Source organism: Anolis carolinensis, chromosome 5 (assembly GCF_035594765.1).
Source record: "Anolis carolinensis isolate JA03-04 chromosome 5, rAnoCar3.1.pri, whole genome shotgun sequence".
In the NCBI taxonomy this organism is placed as follows: domain Eukaryota; kingdom Metazoa; phylum Chordata; class Lepidosauria; order Squamata; family Dactyloidae; genus Anolis; species Anolis carolinensis.
In genome coordinates, this window is record NC_085845.1 from 201,703,298 (window position 1) to 201,723,097 (window position 19,800).

Sequence of the window (19,800 nt, forward strand, 5' to 3'; positions counted from 1 at the left end):
GCAATGACAATTCTGGCCTTTTTAAAGACCTGGACAACTGGCCTCTTGTAATGGCACTGACCCTTGCCCTCCTCTGCAGAATGACCTTATATATGGCTTATATCGAAATCCATAATTTTGACCCTAAAGCCTGCCCATAAGGTTGAGTTATACATAAGTATATAAATATATATTATGATATGTATTAAATATATGTGTGTGTGTGTGTGTGCGTGTGTGTGTGTCTGTACTGTTCGTTTGTAGAACTGAGTTAACAACAAAACCTCTGGGCCAAATCACTCCAAATTTGGCCACAATACTCCTTACTGTCCAAGGAGTGACCTTACAGCTTCAAAGCCTGGCTGCATCATACCTAGTGGACTCCGTTGTTGGCCAACTTGAACACCATTGAATAGCCTTGCAGCTTCAAAGCCTGGCTGCTTCATACCTAGTGGACTCCGTTGTTGGCCAACTTGAACACCATTGAATAGCCTTGCAGCTTCAAAGCCTGGCTGCATCATACCTAGTGGACTCCGTTGTTGGCCAACTTGAACACCATTGAATAGCCTTGCAGCTTCAAAGCCTGGCTGCATCATACCTAGTGGACTCCGTTGTTGGCCAACTTGAACACCATTGAATAGCCTTGCAGCTTCAAAGCCTGGCTGCTTCATACCTAGGGGACTCCACTGTTGGCCAACTTGAATACTATTGAATAGCCTTGCAGCTTCAAAGCCTGGCTGCGTCATACCTAGTGGACTCCGTTGTTGGCCAACTTGAACACCATTGAATAGCCTTGCAGCTTCAAAGCCTGGCTGCATCATACCTAGTGGACTCCGTTGTTGGCCAACTTGAACACCATTGAATAGCCTTGCAGCTTCAAAGCCTGGCTGCTTCATACCTAGGGGACTCCACGGTTGGCCAACTTGAACACCATTGAATAGCCTTGCAGCTTCAAAGCCTGGCTGCTTCATACCTAGGGGACTCCACTGTTGGCCAACTTGAATACTATTGAATAGCCTTGCAGCTTCAAAGCCTGGCTGCATCATACCTAGTGGACTCCGTTGTTGGCCAACTTGAACACCATTGAATAGCCTTGCAGCTTCAAAGCCTGGCTGCTTCATACCTAGGGGACTCCACGGTTGGCCAACTTGAACACCATTGAATAGCCTTGCAGCTTCAAAGCCTGGCTGCTTCATACCTAGGGGACTCCACTGTTGGCCAACTTGAATACTATTGAATAGCCTTGCAGCTTCAAAGCCTGGCTGCTTCATACCTAGGGATTCCACTGTTGGCCAACTCGAACACCATTGAATAGCTTTGCAGCTTCAAAGCCTGGCTGCGTCATACCTAGTGGACTCCGTTGTTGGCCAACTTGAACACCATTGAATAGCCTTGCAGCTTCAAAGCCTGGCTGCTTCATACCTAGTGGACTCCACTGTTGGCCAACTTGAATACTATTGAATAGCCTTGCAGCTTCAAAGCCTGGCTGCTTCATACCTAGTGGACTCCGTTGTTGGCCAACTTGAACACCATTGAATAGCCTTGCAGCTTCAAAGCCTGGCTGCTTCATACCTAGTGAACTCCGTTGTTGGCCAACTTGAATACTATTGAATAGCCTTGCAGCTTCAAAGCCTGGCTGCTTCATACCTAGTGGACTCCGTTGTTGGCCAACTTGAACACCATTGAATAGCCTTGCAGCTTCAAAGCCTGGCTGCTTCATACCTAGTGGACTCCGTTGTTGGCCAACTTGAACACCATTGAATAGCCTTGCAGCTTCAAAGCCTGGCTGCTTCATACCTAGTGGACTCCGTTGTTGGCCAACTTGAACACCATTGAATAGCCTTGCAGCTTCAAAGCCTGGCTGCTTCATACCTAGTGGACTCCACTGTTGGCCAACTTGAATACTATTGAATAGCCTTGCAGCTTCAAAGCCTGGCTGCTTCATACCTAGTGGACTCCGTTGTTGGCCAACTTGAACACCATTGAATAGCCTTGCAGCTTCAAAGCCTGGCTGCATCATACCTAGGGGACTCCACTATTGGCCAACTTGAACACCATTGAATAGCCTTGCAGCTTCAAAGCCTGGCTGCTTCATACCTAGTGGACTCCGTTGTTGGCCAACTTGAACACCATTGAATAGCCTTGCAGCTTCAAAGCCTGGCTGCTTCATACCTAGGGGACTCCACTATTGGCCAACTTGAACACCATTGAATAGCCTTGCAGCTTCAAAGCCTGGCTGCATCATACCTAGGGGACTCCACTATTGGCCAACTTGAACACCATTGAATAGCCTTGCAGCTTCAAAGCCTGGCTGCATCATACCTAGGGGACTCCGTTGTTGGCCAACTTGAACACCATTGAATAGCCTTGCAGCTTCAAAGCCTGGCTGCTTCATACCTAGTGGACTCCGTTGTTGGCCAACTTGAACACCATTGAATAGCCTTGCAGCTTCAAAGCCTGGCTGCTTCATACCTAGGGGACTCCACTATTGGCCAACTTGAACACCATTGAATAGCCTTGCAGCTTCAAAGCCTGGCTGCATCATACCTAGGGGACTCCACTATTGGCCAACTTGAACACCATTGAATAGCCTTGCAGCTTCAAAGCCTGGCTGCATCATACCTAGGGGACTCCGTTGTTGGCCAACTTGAACACCATTGAATAGCCTTGCAGCTTCAAAGCCTGGCTGCTTCATACCTAGTGGACTCCGTTGTTGGCCAACTTGAACACCATTGAATAGCCTTGCAGCTTCAAAGCCTGGCTGCTTCATACCTAATGGACTCCGTTGTTGGCCAACTTGAACACCATTGAATAGCCTTGCAGCTTCAAAGCCTGGCTGCTTCATACCTAATGGACTCCGTTGTTGGCCAACTTGAACACCATTGAATAGCCTTGCAGCTTCAAAGCCTGGCTGCTTCATACCTAATGGACTCCACTGTTGGCCAACTTGAACACCATTGAATAGCCTTGCAGCTTCAAAGCCTGGCTGCTTCATACCTAGGGGACTCCATTGTTGGCCAACTTGAATACCATTGAATAGCCTTGCAGCTTCAAAGCCTGGCTGCTACATACCTAGGGGACTCCACGGTTGGCCAACTTGAACACCATTGAATAGCCTTGCAGCTTCAAAGCCTGGCTGCATCATACCTAGGGGATTCCACTGTTGGCCAACTTGAATCCCATTGAATAGCCTTGCAGCTTCAAAGCCTGGCTGCTTCATACTTCCACTGTTGGCCAACTTGAATGCCACAAAGAAAACCCCACTTAGGACTAAGCCACAGCAACACGTGGCCGGGCACAGCTAGTAAATATAAATCGGTAAGCAGTTTGGGGTTAACTTTTAAATCTCTCCTAGTTCTATGGAGTCCTTGAAAAGATTTGGAATATTCCAGACAGGCCTTTCTGGGGCTCTCATGCATCTCGGTAGATTTCCGCTTAAAACTTTGGCCTTTTCCGAAAAACTTTTCTGGTTCCAGATGGACGCCTTTGGCATTGACAACGTATTCAGACAAGACTTGTTTCTTGATACCATCAGCCCTGTGGTCCTTCCCAACCCACTCTTGAAAGAACAATACAATACAATATTTAAAAATAAAAACAATTGTAACCCAACATAAACCTATCAGGATTTCAATGGGAAGTGTGGTCCTGCTTCTGGCCAATGAGATAGTCAAGTTAATTAGGATTGTTGTTGTTGTTGTTGTTGTTGTGTGCCTTCAAGACATTTCAGACTTTGGGCGAGCCTAAGTCTAAAATTATTTATTTATTCATTTACTACATTTATTTATTACATTTATATCCCGCCCTTCTCACCCCAAAGGGGACTCAGAGCAGCTGTATGTACATACAATATATTATATTATTAGCATAGCAAAATATTAGCATTATATATTACTATATTGAACTATACCACTATACTGTAATATTATATGTAATAAATATCATATAATTAATATTATTACATGGTATTATTAGTATTATATCGTATAACATTATAATATTATTATGAATATTATATGTATATACAATATATTATATTATTTAAAATGATATAAAATATTATATTATAAAACTGAGGGCGGGGGCCAGGTAAATGACCTTGGAGGGCCGCATCCGGCCCCCGGGCCTTAGTTTGGGGACCCCTGGTCTCAACCTTCTTTTTTTTAGGTTTTCTGTTCCCTTTTAAAAGGAGAAGAACAATGCTTACAATTTATATGTCTGCACTTTGTTCTAGACCGCCTGGTGCTTCGCCTTTTATCATTTGTGTATTTTATTGCTTTATTGTAGTATTCTGTATTTTGTGGTTTTAATTTGCTCTTTTTATCTGCTTGATGATGTTGGTTACATACGCATTTTTATTTTGTTTACTGTTTGTCCTTTGGGCTTTGGCCCCATGTTAGCCTCCCCGGGTCTAAATAAAACAAAATAAAAACAGATAAAAACAACATCTTCAACTAAATAAAACACATTAAAATCAGATACAGTAGAGTCTCGCTTATCCAACCTTCACTTATCCAACATTAAGTGTATTATACAACACAGTCTGCATTTTAGTAGTCAATGTTTTGTAGTCAATATTTTCAATATATTGTGGTGTTTTGGTGGTAAATTTGTAAATACAGTAGAGTCTCACTTATCCAAGCTAAACGGGCCGGCAGAAGCTTGGATAAGCAATATCTTGGATAATAAGGAGAGATTAAGGAAAAGCCTATTAAACGTCAAATTAGGTTATGATTTTACAAATTAAGCACCAAAACTTCATGTTAGACAACAAATTTGACAGAAAAAGTAGTTCAATAGACAGTAATGTTATGTTGTAATTACTGTATTTACGAATTTAGCACCAAAATATCACAATATATTGAAAACATTGACTACAAAAATGACTTGGATAATCCAGAGGCTTGGATAAGTGAGGCTTGGATAAGTGAGACTCTACTGTATAGTAATTACTATACAACGTTGTCATGTATTGAACTGCTTTTTTCTGTACATTTGTTGTAAAACGTGATGTTTTGGTGCTTAATTTGTAAAATCATAACGTAATTTGATGTTTAATAGGCGTTTCCTTGATCCCTCCTTATAATCCAGCATTTTCGCTTATCCAACGTTCTGCCGGCCCGTTTAGGTTGGATAAGTGAGACTCTACTGTAATACAATACAATAGCAATGAAAACCAATTTAAAACAAGGAATAACATAAAAAGACCACCATTTAGGAGAATGGAGTAAAATGGGAGGGCAGTCTAAACGAAAGTGCAGTGATATAGCTTATGGTAATAATAATAATAATAATAATAATAATAATAATAATAATAATTTTGCCAACTGCAAAAGGCCACCCTACTGGGATCTGCACACATCATCCGAAAATACATCACACAGTCCTAGACACTTGGGAAGTGTTTGACTTGTGATTTTGTGATATGAAATCCAGCATGTCTATCTTGTTTGCTGTGTCATAATAATAATAATAATAATAATAATAATAATAATAATAATAATAATAATAATAGTGTTATTGTTGTTATCTTCATGTCTCTTCCAAGGCAAGTAATGCTCTTTTGAGTGAGCTAACTTTAATTTCTCTCAGGACTTTTTAAAGGATATATTTGCAATTATTTTATATCATCTCAAGCTGTGTCTCTGTCTTAGATGCCCAACAAAACAGACCTTTCGTGGACAATTTGCCTTGTTTTTTTGCACAACTGACCAGCCTTTCCTTCTCTCCTTGCAGCACCGTACGAAGGTGGCGTGTGGAAAGTTAGAGTGGACCTTCCCGACAAATACCCCTTCAAATCCCCGTCTATAGGTAAGGTTTCAGAAAGTGTCGTCTTGCTTGTTTTCCCGTGGGTTTGGAGACCTATTTTTCTTCTGCAGCCCAATAAGACTGCCAGAAATGTCCAGCATAATAATGCAAGAAAAGGGAAGTTTCCTGAAGCTCACTTAGGTTTTTCAAAACATTTGTTTTTAAATGTACAACTAGCAGTTGCAAAGGAGTCATTGCCAAAGGTGAGTTGCAACTCCTTGATGTGTCTAGGTCAGGCATGGGCCAACTTCGGCCCTCCAGGTGTTTTGGACTTCAGCTCCCACAATTCCTAACAGTCTACCGACTGATCTAGGAGATTGCAGTTTGTCTTCTTCCCCAGGTAAAAGGTCATTCTAGGACACCTGTTGTGGGATCCTGGTCATGAAGTGATGTATAGTTTCCAAATCACAACCTACCCGAACCGCTGCAAGCTGGATAGCAAGTGTCCCAGAAGCAAGCAAAATGCAGCAGAGTCCTTTCACAACAAAAACACGCTTCAACCCCGTCTCTCAGCAGAGTCCAACTGACCTTATCTACACATCGTTCAGTAAACTCACAGATTCAGGTTTTCACCCAAAATAACCGGAGGCTTTAATCTTCACAGTTGCAATATATACAAATGTACAACCAGGATACACAGACCCACTTTCCAGACAATCAGAGTCATCAGATAGTCACGTACAACATAGGCAGATACTCACACTGAGTCACGCAGGAGAGAGGAAGATGGATTATTTCATTCTCCTTCTATAGCCACCTGCTGTTTATATATTTGCCCTGTCAGAAGCGAATTGAGGATACAGTTATAATGTATAGAAAAACCACAAACAAAGTTAAAAACTTGGCGTTATACCTAATTTCCTTTTAGCAGAAGCTGGCCACATGGAGTGCCTCTGGTGTGGTTGTGAGAACGTCCTCCACTTTTCATGTGGCAGGGCTCAGGCTGCATTGTAGTCAGTGGTCTGTGGTTTGCTCTTCTCCACGCTCGCATGTTGTAGACTCCACTTTGTAGCCCATTTCTTAAGATTAGCCCTGCATCTCGTGGTGCCAGAGCACCGTCTGTTCAGCGCCTTCCAAGTCACCCAGTCTCCTGTGTGCCCAGGAGGGAGTTTCATCCAGTATCAACCATTGATTCCAGGTTTTAGTCTGCATCATTTGGACTCTCGCTTGCTGAGATGTTCCTGCGAGTATCTCTACAGAACTTAAGAAGTTGCTTCTTGGTTTAAGGCATTGTCTTGCTAGCTGATACCCGAACAGAGGATGGGCCGGAGATGTCACTGCCTTGGTCCTTTTGTTACAGGCTGCTACTCCTGACAGATGTGAGGTGGTGCAATACCGGCTAAACAGTCTAATTTCTCCATCGGCGTAGGCTGTAGACATCCTGTGATGATGTGGCATGTCTCATTAAGAGCCACATCCACTGTTTCAACGTGGTGAGATGTATTCCACACTGGGCATGCGTATTCAGCCGCAGAGTAGCCAAGCGCAAGGGCAGATGTTTTCACTGTGTCTGGTTGTGATCCCCAGGTTGTGCCAGTCCGCTTTCATACGATGTTATTTCTAACACCCACTCTTTGTTTGATAGTCAAGCAATTCTTCTTATGTGTTAGGTTCTCTTCTTCCAGTTGTGCTGTGGGTAAGTCTTCCACAGAAGGAAGCACCAAGACACACGCTGGTAGATTCTAACAAGTTTTATTGTAAAGAATACCAGAATCTTCTCTGTAGCCCATTTATATAGGGGCTCTCACATACCAGAGGATAATTGAGGTTTTATGGATTGTTAGGTTCTCTTCTTCCAGTTGTGCTGTGGGCAAGTCTTCCACAGAAGGAAGCACCAAGACACACGCTGGTAGATTCTAACAAGTTTTATTGTAAAGAATACCAGAATCTTCTCTGTAGCCCATTTATATAGGGGCTCTCACATACCAGAGGATAATTGAGGTTTTATGGATTGTTAGGTTCTCTTCTTCCAGTTGTGCTGTGGACAAGTCTTCCACAGAAGGAAGCACCAAGACACACGCTGGTAGATTCCAACAGGTTTTATTATACAGAATACCAGAATCTTCTCTGTAGCCCATTTATATAGGGGCTCTCACATACCAGAGGATAATTGAGGTTTTATTGATTGTTAGGTTCTCTTCTTCCAGTTGTGCTGTGAGCACCAAGACACACGCTGGTAGATTCCAACAGGTTTTACTGTACAGAATACCAGAATCTTCTCTATAGCCCATTTATATAGGGGCTCTCACATACCAGAGGGTAATTGAGGTTTTATGGCTGGCCCGTTTTATGGATGGCATCTGTTCTTTGTCAGCGCTTGAACAGCTTGGTCTGTGTCGGAGATGTCAAAGATCGGAGATCATGACATTATGTCAGAACATGGTCCAGAGTAACTCCCAGGTACCTGCTGATCAGTCATCAGTAAGGGACACTGTCTGATGCAACCCCTTTGCAATAACCCTCACATGGTTAGGACTGCGGCATTACTACACCCCCCTTAGGTATTTCATCATGACATCCACAGTCATACCCAGGTGGTGTCAATCAAACACATGTTCATCAAACAGTGTTTTCTCTATGATTAGAGATGCAGTGCCCTTTCTATCTCACTAGGTCAAGGGTGGCAAACCCACTGAAAAGGGGCCCATGCAGCCACACGTTGCCCACTCCATCCCATAATAACACCAATGCCAAGAGAGTTTGCTTTTGAAAGAAAAATAAGATGTGGTCATTTGGAAGGAAGGTCAATGTCAGATCTCAGAGCTGAGCTTCAGAATTGAAAATTATCACCTTCTTGACAAAGTTCTTGACAATTGGAAGCTGATCTGGATCTGGCAGGAGGTTGAATAGACCAGAGTTTCTTAAACTTTCTTCCCACTTGTTGATTTTTACACAATCCTGGGTATATAAAATATAATAATAATAATAATAATAATAATAATAATAATAATAATAATAATAATACTTTTTTTTATATACCACCCTATCTCCCAGAAGGGACTTAGGGCGGTTTACAACAATAATACACAACATACAGTACATAACAATATAAAAAACACTTTATTACACAAAATAAAATTTTACACTAAAAACAACAATCAATGATAATCACAGCGGCTTCCAATCAGGGGGTCAATAATCCCATAGGTTAACATGGTCCATAATTGGGAAAAGATGAGACTGTGCAGTATATTTGAGGGCCAAAGTCGGTGGGATAATAGGTATGAAATCAAATATTTACTGATAACAAATCAGCATTTGTAAGGCTGATTTCTCCCTTTTTATGAGGTGGAGGTGGAACATTTTCTGCAGTCCAGTGTAAACACTACACCTTGTTGTTAACATATTTACTATTGCCTTTTTTTTTTTTTGCAACTCCAACCTTGATCTTAGGGAACTCATCTGGCGTCAGGACCCCCGAGTTTAAAGGGGTGCTGTGGGTTTTATCATCTAATTATGTTTTAATGTGTTGTTGAAGGCTTTCATGGCCGGACTGTCTGGCCATCTTCCAGAAGCATTCTCTCCTGATGTTTCTCCCACAGGCATCCTCAGAGGTTGTGAGGTCTGTTGGAAACTAGACAAGTAAGGTTTAGGGAGAAAGAACCCTTGTCTGTTTGACAGTAAATAAAGAACAACACTGAGAAAATATGTATAAAAACAGGAGAGGAAGAAAGTAGTGGGAGACTTTTCAAATTTACCAGTTTTATTTCAGTATAAACTTTGTGCATTATGGGATGCTTTCACATTTTGTTAAGTTATAGTCCATAAAAGAAGAGGCAGAAATACATTGGTGAGGCTTAAAGGTGCAACAACCGCTTTGAGTCTCCTTGTGGAGAGAAAAGACTGGAAGTAAACAAACATAACAACAACAACAACAACAACGCTGTGTAACAATGCTTTTGTTCCGGCATTATAAACGTCATTTCCTAATTGATTCTATCATAAAAAAACATGGAAAAAGTTTATTAAACTGCAAAAAAATTGTTTAGCAAATTGCAAAAAAAAAGTTTATCAAACTGCAAATTTTTTGTTTCTGCGGGAGAGATATTCTGAAAAATATTTTGCTGGAATTTTTCAATGAATATCTCACAGTCTTGACCCATTCAACATAGTTTCTGGCACAAAAATGAAGTTCTGGAGTAGAACAACACCTTTCAAAGTAAGAACTGCACAATTAAACAGGATATAACACGTGCAAACCAGGAACAGGAAAAAAATATATCAAATTTTGTTACATAGTGTAATACAGGAATACTTTTTTCCTTCCTCCTCTTTTTATTAGACTCTGCAGATTTTTCCTAGAAAATATGATAATGTGTGACTGCCCTCTAGTGACGAGGAGGGCACATTGCACTGGAAGCAAGGCGTGATTGAATGATCAATGTTATTGATAGGCTTTCTGTCTTATATCATGTCCATATTATATAGAACAGGCATGGCAAACTTTGGCCCTCCAGGGGTTTTGGACTACAACTCCCACAATTCCTTATTATTATTATTATTATTATTGACACAAAGACATAGTATGACACAGCAAACAAGATCTATATGCTGGATTTCGTATCACAAAATCACAAGTCAAACATTTCCCAGGTGTTTTAGGACTGTGTGATGTATTATTATTATTATTATTATTATTATTATTATTATTATGTTTATTATGTTTATTATGTTTATTAATACCCTGCTTTATCTCTCCCAACTGAGACTCATAGCAGCTTACATTAAAAGTATTACCACACAATTTAAAATATACAAATATGTAAACATTAAAACAGAATTAAGCAGAACAGTATTAAAAAAATCCACAATTAAAATGCATTAAAACATATCCAAAGCTAAAAACCATAGCCCCATAGCCTTCAGTTACTTATCACCTGGAATCTTGTTAGCAACATACAAGTGGGTAATTCAAGGTTACGCGTGTCTTGTTTTGTATGAAATACAAGCGGAAGTAGAAACAGGAAGGTCTAGTATTTAGAACAGATGCTGCTGTAGCCTCAAGGACTTTGGTTAAATTCAGAATGGAGATTAATCTAAGAATGAGTGTTCCCTAATTTGCTGGCCCAGAGCTTTGGGATGGCAATTCCCATCATCCCACAGCCAACATTAGCATGACGGGATGCTGGGAGTCGCTTCCTTGTGCTGTTTGTTTAACAGAACTTTTGGTAGACTTTGCAAAAATGGAACATCATCATCATCATCATCATCATACTACTACACTATTATTAAATGCACATAACTTAGGGCACACCCTTGCTGTATACAGTTTCTACAAAACATATACAACATACTAGCTGCGCCCGCCCACGCGTTGCTGTGGCGAAGTGTGGTGGGATGGAAAATAAAGTATTGAGGAATTCATGGTAGATAGTACATGTTATTTCCTAAAGCTTATGAATATACAATATTTCTGGTTGTTCCTTTTTTTTTTTTTGTCTGTTGGAGGCAAGTATGAATGCTACAATTAGCCAGAATGCTTAGCAAGTAATGGTCTTTCAGCTTCAAAGTCTGGCTGCTTCCTCCTTGGGGGAATCTTTTGTTGGGAGGTGTTAGCTAGCCCTGATTGTTTCCTGTCTGGCATTCCCCTGTTTTCAGAGTGTTGCTCTTTATTTACTGTCCTGATTTTAGAGATTATATTGTTCCGTTTTATTGTACCACAGTAATTTTTATATATTATATTTATAATCTTATATTATTTGCTTTGAACTGGATTATATGAGGCCCCTTCTACACAACTGTATAAAATCCACACTGAACTGGATTATATGGCAGTGTGGGCTCAAGATAATCCAGTTCAAAGCAGATACTGTGGATCATGTGCCTTGGCATTCTGGGTTAGGGCCTTGAGTTTACACTGCCATATAATCCAGCTAAAATCAGATAATCTGTATTTTATAGGCAGTGTGGAAGAGGCCTAAGTGAACCCTGCCTGTCCCTCGGGCACCATTATGTGGCTGAGGGGGTTGCTAAGACATGAAGGGAGCAGGGCCTAAAAGGGGCAGGGCCTACCTTTCTGACTGGCAGCCAGGAGGAGAACGGCTCTTCCTCGTCCTCTGTAATTTGGATTTTGTTTTTCTTGATTTATTTGATTGAAAGACATAGGTCGGATGACCATATCTTTTGTGGCCAAATTTGGTACAATTTGGTTCAGTGGATTTGTTGTTTACTCCATGGGAGAAAATGCACATTACATTTCTATATATATAGATCCTTGAAATAGTGGCCCAGCCTCTTTATTTGAAATTTCAAGAGAGAGAAAATTAGCATTTTCAATGTTTTTTTTTTCTTTTGGGTTTTGAAGACGGGACTGTAAACTCAGTCCTTTCTAGTTTAAGAGCAGCTTTGCAAATCCAGACATGGAGGGACTGACCCAAACCTCTTGCCTTTTAAGGTAGAAGAGAGTTTTAATAGAAATTGTTGTGGAAATGTGACAAATCCCCAGAGACTGTGGCCAGGCGCACAGAGACAGTCACGCCGACCTCTTTATTTGAGTCAGCAGGTCCGGGATGTTTGTCGTACTTAAAATAGACCTTTGCGTAGAATCTATTTCTAGTTTTGTTTGCCTCTTAAGACATCCTTGGTTTGCCTTTACAACATCATTGTCAAGCCACATTCCATATATACATATATACATATACATACATTCAGTAGAGTCTCACTTATCCAACGTTCTGGATTATCCAATGCATTTTTGTAGTCAATGTTTTCAATACATCGTGATATTTTGGTGCTAAATTAGTAAATACAGTAATTACTACATAGCATTACTGCCTATTGAACTACTTTTTCTGTCAAACTATATAACACTAGCTGTGCCCGGCCACGCGTTGCTGTGACGAAGTATGAGGCCCCTTCTACACAGCTGGATAAAATGCACACTGAAGTGGATTATATGGCAGTGTGGAGTCAAGATAATCCAGTTCAAAGCAGATAAAGATTCTAAATGGGTTATATAGCTGTGTGGAAGGGCCTTGAGTCTACACTGCCATATAATCCAGTTAAAATCAGATAATCTGTATTTTATAGGCAGCGTGGAAGAGGCCTAAGTGAGGCCTAACTGTGCCTGTTCCCTGGACTGAGTAGGTTGCTAGGAGACCAAGTGGGTGGAGCTTAGCCCTCTAACTGGCAGCAATTGGATAAAAACAATTATTGCTCTCCCTCTAATTAGGACTTTATTTTTCTTTTCTTTTTGTTGTATCAACCTAGAGCCGTGGATGATGGGTTGTGTTGTCAAATTTCGAGGTTGGGGGGCCTGTAGTTTTGTTGTTTTGTCCGCTGCCCTGATGCCATCACTCTTTTATATATATAGATATAGATTGTCAAGCCACGTTCCATATATACATATACACATATACATACATACAGTAGAGTCTCACTTATCCAACGTTCTGGATTATCCAACACATTTTTGTAGTCAATGTTTTCAAAACATTGTGATATTTTGGTGCTAAATTCGTAAATACAGTAATTACTACATAGCATTACTGTGTATTGAACTACTTTTTCTGTCAAATTATATAACATATAATTATATAACAATATGACATGATGTTTTGGTGCTTAATTTGTAAAATCATAACCCAATTTGATGTTTAATAGGCTTTTCCTTAATCCCTCCTTATTATCCAACATATTTGCTTATCCAATGTTCTGCCTGCCCATTTATGTTGGATAAGTGAGACTCTATTGTATATGTGTATATAGGAATCTCGGCCCAGTAATTGCATAATACAATGGCATAGTAAGATGGCATCCCTTAATATAAAATGGTAAAATTAAGGTTTCCTTTTGGGATTTTTAGGGGAAGGAAATCTATTCAAGTTCAGGCAAACCCCTTGAAAGCTTGCAACAATAATAATAATAATAATAATAATAATAATAATAATAATAATATTTATATATTGCTGCTATAACAATCTTTAAATGCTGTTATAATAACTATTATGCACTGTGAAGCCTGGTCCCCCTGACTAGTTTACTAAGTCTATCATCTCTAATTGGTCCTGCCCTGGCACCTTATAATACCATATTGCACCATATTGAATTAGTTCACCATCACAATCCCCACTGCCTGCCTTGCACTTTAGTCAGCTCAGACCCCTATACCTATGCTGCTCATGCACCCTCTGCACTTTACAACTGCATTTGCACTTTGTATTGTTGGAGGGGGGTGGGGGAGGCTGGAGGGTTATGGGGACTGCAGGGTGGGGGAAGGGAATGGGTGTGAAAGGATGCCAATCTATAACAGAAAACTAGTAAACCAAATAACATCGTTTGGACCAGGGGAAGAGAAAGGGAAAGGACAGTGTGATAGGGGAGGAGGGTGTTCTGATGGGTGGGGAGCCCCTATAGAGGTGGTGTCTGGGAGGGGGAGATACGGGAAAGGGAGACCAAATCATTTAATTCGGCCTAGGGTTTTTGGTAGGACATTAATAGTTCCAAAACGGTCTCCTGACATAGCTAATCTGGGTAGCCAGGATGGCGGTCCCTCCAGGTTAAAGGTGGTGCTGTTTAATGCCAGGTCAGTGAACGGAAAAACATCTTTCATCCAAGATCTCATCTTGGATGAGCATGTAGACCTGGCATGTATTACGGAGACCTGGCTGGACGAGATGGGAGGAGTTGATCTCACCCAGCTCTGCCCGCCGGGTTATTCCGTACAGCACCAGCCGAGATCTGGAGGGAGGGGAGGTGCGCTCGCGGTGGTCTATAAGGATTCCATCCCCCTGACCAGGTGCCCCGTCCCACAGTCGACCATGTTTGAATGTGTCCACCTGAGGGTGGGAGACCGGGACAGATTAGGGATTCTGTTAGTGTACCGACCACCCCGCTGCACTACAGTCTCCCTGCCTGAGCTAGCTGAGGTGGTCTCGGGCCTGGCGTTGGAGTCCCGGCGGCTCATAGTGCTGGGGGACTTCAATGTCCATGCCGAGACCAACCTCTCAGGTGCAGCTCAGGACTTCATGGCCGCCATGGCAACCATGGGGCTGTCCCAATTAGTAACAGGCCCCACCCACAGTGCGGGACACACACTGGACTTGGTCTTCTGTCAGGGATGGGAGGAAGGTGGCGGTGTGGAGGAGCTCACCATCGCTCCGTTGCCATGGACCGACCATCACCTGATCAGGTTTAGACTTACTGCGCCCCCCAACCTCTGCAGGGGTGGTGGACCTAAAATGGTCCGCCCCAGGAGACTTATGGATCCAGAAGGATTCCTGACGACTCTTGGGGAATTTCCCGCCTCCTCGGCAGGTGATCCTGTTGATGCTCTGGTCTCTCTCTGGAATGGAGAGATGACTAGGGCAATAGACACGATCGCTCTGGAGCGTCCCCTCTCGAGTAACCGAGCTAAACCAGCTCCTTGGTTTACTGAGGAGCTGGCAGCGATGAAGCGAAAGAAGAGGGAACTAGAGTGCATGTGGCGATCAGGGTATAACGAGTCAGACCGAACACGGCTCGGCTCCTATCTTAGGGCATATGCCGCGGCAATCAAAGCTGCAAGGAGAGCCCACCTTGCGGCCAACATTGCGTCCGCACAGAACCGTCCGGCGGCGCTGTTCCGTGTCATCAGAGGGTTGTTAACTCCCACCAATCAAGGTGGGAGCCCTGATAACTCAGCAGCCCGCTGTGAAGCATTTGCTCGGTTCTTTGCGGACAAAGTCGCTCTGATCCGTTCCGACTTTGACACCATATTAACGGCAGTCTCTGAGGATGTAACGAGTGCACCTGCTTGTCCAGTTTTGTTGGATTCATTTCAATTGGTTGAGCTCGAGGATGTGGACAAGATCCTGGGAGAGGCGAGACCGACCACATGCATCCTAGACCCCTGCCCATCCTGGCTGGTGAGAGAAGCCAGAGGGGGTTTGGCCGAGTGGGTGAAGGTGGTGGTCAATGCCTCCCTTCGGGAGGGCAAGTTTCCAGCGAGCCTAAAAATGGCTGTGATCAAGCCGCTGTTGAAAAAGCCATCATTGGATCCCACTCAATTCGGAAACTTTCGGCCTATTTCCAATCTCCCCTATTTGGGCAAGGTCTTGGAACGTGTGGTTGCTTCGCAGCTCCAGGGTTTCTTGGTTGACACTGATTTTCTGGATCCGGCACAGTCTGGCTTTAGGCCGGGGCATGGTACTGAGACAGCCTTGGTCGCCTTAGTCGATGATCTACGCCGGGAACTGGACAGGGGGAGTGTGTCCCTGCTGGTTCTGCTGGACCTCTCAGCAGCCTTCGATACCGTCGATCACGGTATCCTTCTGGGACGCCTCGCGGGAATGGGACTTGGAGGTACTGTTTTGCAGTGGCTCCACTCATTCCTGGAGGGTCGGTCCCAGATGGTGTCATTGGGGGACGCCTGCTCGGCCCGACAACCGTTGACTTCTGGGGTCCCACAGGGCTCTGTGTTATCTCCCATGTTGTTTAACATCTACATGAAGCCGCTGGGAGAGATCATCCGGAGTTTCGGGGTGAGGTGTCATCTGTATGCAGATGATGTCCAGCTCTGTCACTCCTTCCCACCTGTCACTAAGGAGGTTGTTCAGGTCCTGAACCGGTGCTTGGCCGCTGTGTTAGACTGGATGAGGGCCAACAAATTGAAATTGAATCCAGACAAGACAGAGGTCCTCCTGGTCAGTCGGAAGGCTGAACAGGGTACTGGGTTACAGCCTGTGCTGGATGGGGTCACACTCCCTCTGAAGGCGCAGGTGCGCAGTCTGGGGGTGATCCTAGACTCATCATTGAGCCTGGAGCCCCAGGTTTCAGCGGTGGCCAGGGGAGCCTTCGCACAGTTAAAACTTGTGCGCCAGCTGCGACCGTACCTTGGGAAGCCGGACTTGGCCACGGTGGTCCACGCCCTTGTTACATCTCGTTTAGACTACTGCAACGCACTCTACGTGGGGCTGCCTTTGAAGACTGTTCGGAAGCTTCAATTAGTCCAACGGGAGGCTGCCAGGTTAATAACTGGGGCGGCGTACAGGGAGCGTACTACTCCTCTGTTACGCCAGCTCCACTGGCTGCCAATTAGCTACCGAGCACAATTCAAGGTGCTGGCTTTAGCCTATAAAGCTCTAAACGGTTCCGGCCCAGCTTATCTGTCCGAACGTGTCTCCCGCTACGACCCACCTCAAAGCTTAAGATCATCAGATAAGGCCCTGCTCACGGTCCTATCAGCCTCACAGGTGCGTCTGGCGGGGACGAGAGACAGGGCCTTTTCAGTGGTGGCTCCCCGCCTATGGAACGCCCTCCCCATTGAAGTCAGGCAGGCTCCCTCCCTCCTGTCTTTCCGAAAGAGGACAAAAACGTGGTTATGGGACCAGGCATTTGAGCATGAGTAGCAGCAAAAATGAGATAAGAATATATGACCTACTGACAGACCCCACATGAACATGGAAAGCGCCTTAAATGTATATTTAAATGTATAATTATGTATATTTTAATGGCTATTCTTAATTTTATTGTAATTTTTAATCTTGATGGATTTTTAAATTTGATGAAAACTGTTTTTAATGTGTATGGTTATACTGTAAGCCGCCCTGAGTCCCCCGATGGGTGAGAAGGGCGGGGTAGAAGTGATGTAATAAATAAATAAATAAATAAATAAATAATAATAATAAAACAACAGTACAAGAAAACTGCACTACAAACTAGAGCTGACAGCTGGCACAACAAAACATTGCATGGAAAGTTCCTTGACAAAATTGAAGAAAAAGCTGATAAGGAGAAGACCTGGCTATGACTCATGAATGGGACCCTGAAGAAGGAGACAGAAGGCCTGATCCTTGCAGCCCAGGAGCAAGACATCAGGACAAATGCAATCAAGGCCAAGATCGAAAAATCAGCTGATGACCCAAAATGCAGACTGTGCAAGGAAACCAACAAAACCATTGATCATATCCTCAGCTGCTGTAAGAAAATCGCACAGACAGACTACAAACAGAGGCACAACTATGTGGCCCAAATGATTCATTGGAACTTATGCCTCAAGTACCACCTCCCAGCAGCAAAGAACTGGTGGGATCACAAACCTGCTAGAGTATTGGAGAATGAGCACGCAAAAATACTGTGGGACTTCCGGATCCAGACTGACAAAGTTCTGGAACACAACACACCAGACATCACAGTTGTGGAAAAGAACAAGGTTTGGATCATTGATGTCGCCATCCCAGGTGACAGGCTCATTGACGAAAAACAACAGGAAAAACTCAGATTGAACTTCAAAGACTCTGGCAGAAACCAGTGCAGGTGGTCCCGGTGGTGATGGGCACATTGGGTGCCGTGCCAAAAGATCTCAGCTGGCATTTGGAAACAAAATTACGATCTGCCAACTGCAAAAGGCCACCCGACTGGGATCTGTGCGCATCATCCGAAAATACATCACACAGTCCTAGACACTTGGGAAGTGTTCGACTTGTGATTTTGTGATATGAAATCCAGCATGTCTATCTTGTTTGCTGTGTCATAATAAAATAATGTAACAACAACAACAACAACAACTTTATTTTTGTATGCCGCCTCCATCTCCCCAACGGGGACTCGGAGTGGCTTACATGGGGACAAGCCCAATCATTAACATCATAAATCAACAGTTAAACAACTAGCATCATAATAAAACAATTTAAACAGTTTGCAATATGACCTATCTACCAATCTGTTGCATGTATTGGATGCTAATCTGTATTGATACCGAATAGTAATAGCATTCAGGATTCACTCCCTAAGTAGAAAACATAGATATATGTTATTGAAGAATTTCATGGCTGGAATCACAGGGTGGTTGTGTGTTTTCCGGGCTGTATGGCCATGTTCCAGAAGCATTCTCTCCTGATGTTTTGCCCACACCTGTGTCAGGTTGTTTGGATGCCTGTCATAGATGTGGATGAAACGTCAGGAGAGTATGCTTCTGGAACATGGCCACACAGCCCGGAAAACACACAACAACATACCAGTAGATATAGGTTGTGTATCTCAGTTTTAAAGGGTTCAAATTGGAATTAGTAATGTTGATATTGCCCTGTCCGTCAATATATTGACAAGTATTGACATCTATAAAACATCTTAGACATATTTTCTTTAATGGAGCCAGCTATTGAGCATTTAAATCCTCTTCTCCATAGATGCTCCCAATTCTCCAGATCAATTTTTTCCCTAAGTCTTTGGCCCAGGAGATCATAGCGATTTTTGTTTGGTTGTCCTCTAGATTGTATTAGTACTAGCTGTGCCCGGCCACGCGTTGCTGTGGCAAAGTGGTGGTGGTATTGGTTAAAAATTGTTGTGTAATTTTTATTTGACGTTATTTGTATTTTTAAATTATTTTTATTGTAAGTTATCTTTTTATTTATTATATTTTATTATTTTCTTGTAGTATTTTTAGTTATTTTCTGTTATAGTATTTTATTGTATTAATCTTTTAGTGTTTTTAATTATTTTTTAGTGTTTTTTTAATTATTTTTATTGGGTTGCTAGGAGACCAAGTTGGAGGAGCTTAGCCTTCTAACTGGCAGCAATTGGATAAAAGCAATTATTCCTCTCTCTCTAAATAGGACTTTATTTTTCTTTTCTTTTTGTTGTATCAACCTAGAGGCGTGGATGATGGGTTGTGTTGTCAAATTTCGAGGTTGGGGGGCCTGTAGTTTTGTTGTTTTGTCGGTTGCCGTGATGCCATCACTCTTTTATATATATAGATGTATGTGTGTGTATATATGTGTGTGTGTGTATACTAGCTGTGCTCAGCCACGTGTTGCTGTGGCTTATGGGAATACTTTGTTGGCCAGGTGGAATAACAGTGAATAGCCTTGCAGCCTCAAAAGCCTGAACCCTGGCTGGACCCCGGAACCATTGTGGCCGAGGGGGTTGCTAGGAGACAAAGTGGGCGGGGCCTAAAGGAGTCAGAGCCTACCCTTCTGACCAGCAACCAGCGTTGAAAACGGCTCTTCCTTGTTCTCTAATTTGGACTTTATTTTCCAGGTTTTTTTTTTTTTGTTTGAAAGACATAGCTTGGATGACTATGTCTTTTGTGGCCAA

General features: G+C 42.8%; 1 protein-coding gene across 1 annotated transcript in view; it reads left to right on the forward strand.

Moving 5' to 3' along the window:
• The window catches only part of ube2h (ubiquitin conjugating enzyme E2 H), a 130,675-nt gene that overhangs the window by 91,896 nt on the left and 18,979 nt on the right, over positions 1-19,800 (forward strand). Inside the window, exon 3 of the mRNA XM_062983362.1 lies at positions 5,716-5,790. Within this exon, the coding sequence (XP_062839432.1) occupies positions 5,716-5,790 (75 nt within the window). The remainder of the gene's footprint in view (positions 1-5,715; positions 5,791-19,800) is intronic.